This window comes from Trichechus manatus, unplaced genomic scaffold (assembly GCF_000243295.1).
Source record: "Trichechus manatus latirostris isolate Lorelei unplaced genomic scaffold, TriManLat1.0 scaffold00035, whole genome shotgun sequence".
In the NCBI taxonomy this organism is placed as follows: Eukaryota; Metazoa; Chordata; class Mammalia; order Sirenia; family Trichechidae; genus Trichechus; species Trichechus manatus.
In genome coordinates this window covers 838,321-840,747 of record NW_004443971.1, presented here as the reverse complement: position 1 = coordinate 840,747, position 2,427 = coordinate 838,321, and the positions used below count along the sequence as shown (strand labels likewise).

Genomic DNA, 2,427 nt, shown 5'->3' with positions numbered 1-2,427 from the left:
TCATTCATCCTCTTGCCCCACTAGACTCCTGTCCCAGGGCCTTTGCACATGATAGTTCCTCAGCCTGGACTATTTTACCTACCCTTTAGTAACAACAACGTATTTAGAAGAGTCCAGGGCAGGGACTTCTTTGATGAGTTACACTGTTCTCATTGTACTCTGTTCTGTTCCTTCAAATCAATTACCATAATTATATCTGTATTTATGACTATTTAATTTTTAGCTCCACCATTACACTGTAAATTCCATTAAGTCAGGGTCTGTGTTTTGCCTTGGATTTTGACATAGTATGTGGCATGTAGTAATTTCTCATTAGAAATACTAGATGAGTGAATAAATGAATCCATGAATTTTTCCAAATACTTTGTAGCTATTAGTGAAAATTTCTTTTTATACCAGAATTTAAAAACAACTCAAATCTGTTTCTGTCAATGTTTCTTTCTGATGTACTCCTTTGTCATTTCTTTGTTTTTGGACTTTTAGGCAGCAACAAAGTCAATGTATAAAACAAATTACTCTGAGGTGTCTGAATTTGTTTTCCTGGGACTTTCTACCTCTAGACCAATGCAGCATTTCCTCCTTACCTTCTCTACAGTGTTTTATGTAACAATTGTTCTGGGAAACCTCCTGGTTGTGTTAACAGTGACTTTTGACTCTCATTTGCATTCCCCAATGTATTTCCTGTTAGCCAACCTCTCATTTATTGATTTGTGTCTTTCTACACTAACAGTCCCTAAGATGATCTCTGGCCTATACTATGGGCAAAACACCATATCATTCCAGGGATGTGTCATCCAGATTTTTGTACTTCATGTCCTGGGTGGATCTGAGATGGTGCTGCTCATAGCCATGGCCTTGGACCGTTATGTGGCCATATGTAAGCCCCTTCACTACTTGACAGTCATGAGTCCATGGATGTGCATTTGGCTTCTGGTTGGTGCTTGGGTTATTGGTCTCATTCACTCAGTGGCCCAGCTAGCTTTTGTTGTCCATTTGCATTTTTGTGGCCCTAATGAGGTAGACAGCTTTTACTGTGACCTACCTCAGTTTATCAAACTTGCCTGCATAGATACCTACAAACTGGAGTTCATTGTTACTGCCAACAGTGGGTTCATTTCCATGGGAACCTTTTTCTTACTGATTTTCTCCTACATCTTCATTCTGGTAACTGTATGGAAACACTCTTCACGTGGCTTGTCCAAGGCTCTTTCTACTTTGTCAGCTCACATCACTGTGGTGATTTTGTTTTTTGGACCATGCATCTTTGTCTATGTGCAGCCATTTCCCACAGTGCCCATGGATAAGTTTCTTGCCATTTTGGACTTCATGATTACACCCATCCTGAATCCTGCCATCTACACACTGAGGAACAAGGACATGAAGATAGCAATGAGGAGACTGAGTAGTCAACTCCTGAGTTTGAGGAAGATCTCCTAAATAATTCATTAGTGCACAAGAGGTACTTTCTATAAGCACTACTGTTAGCACAAAGTTTAAAATTTTATACTGTGCTGGCAGAATTTATTGTCCTAAATTTATCAGCTCAAAAATCATGCATGATTTATTCCAAGTTAATGACCAAAGGTTTTAATGTATATTTAATTATTTATCTAAAATTTTTATATAGTTGTAAGACTTTAAAATACGGCAAACACACTTTCTGTGTAGCCTACGTTTTGACTAGTTGATAGAACCTCCTAAGGATTTTTATGAATTCCAAGCTATGGAGCTGTATTTGAAGAGCTACCAGTAGATGCTGATATTTTCTCTGTCATTGAGTTGAAAAATATTCTCTTATAAAAGGAATGACTGGTTCTTATAGTTATTCTTTGGCAAGCAGAGCAGGCTCCTGTTCTAAGTTGGTTCAGGTTTGCTGTTCCTTTTTTTCCTCCCCTTTTCTATATCTTAAGTTAAAAAATACACTCAGTTACATCAATATTTCAAAAGAAAGGCCTGGGAGTCTACTTCAGAAAAATCAATCATTGAAAACTCTATGGAACACAGTTCTACTCTGATGTACATACAATCTCCATGAGTGAAAATTGAATGGACAGCAATTACTTTTATTTTTTTATGTGAATACTATACTCAGAAGAAATGTTATTTCTTAATCAATTAAATGTCTAATATTTACATATGCAGAAATATATAAAAGTGGACAGATAAATATTTAAACAGTTATAATTGTTTTAGATGCCATTTTATGATGTGGTCACTAAAAGAACAAAGTAATGTCTTCTTCATCTCAATCTTGAGTTTAACCGTGACCTTTAAATATGTACTGGGAGTGAAATGATATGAATTTAGGATTGAATTTCAGCCAAAGAGAGTATGACTAGGCTGGCATTGAAAAAATATTAAAGAAAGGGAACCTCATATGTCATGTTGCTCAACAAAGGACCAATGGATGCCACACAGGAATGAACA

At 36.5% G+C, this 2,427-nt stretch overlaps 1 protein-coding gene across 1 annotated transcript; it reads left to right on the top strand.

Annotated features, from left to right (window-relative positions):
• Positions 1 to 498: 498 nt before the first annotated feature.
• Positions 499 to 1,437, top strand: LOC101356299 (olfactory receptor 4F6-like). The gene has a single exon (XM_004375171.1). It carries the CDS (start codon positions 499 to 501, stop codon positions 1,435 to 1,437), a length of 939 nt encoding a protein of 312 aa, XP_004375228.1.
• Positions 1,438 to 2,427: the final 990 nt, after the last annotated feature.

Excerpts from the sequence above, each read along its gene's own strand:
- LOC101356299 (XM_004375171.1), top strand. The coding sequence starts at position 499 with ATGTATAAAACAAATTACTCTGAGGTGTCTGAATTTGTTTTCCTGGGA.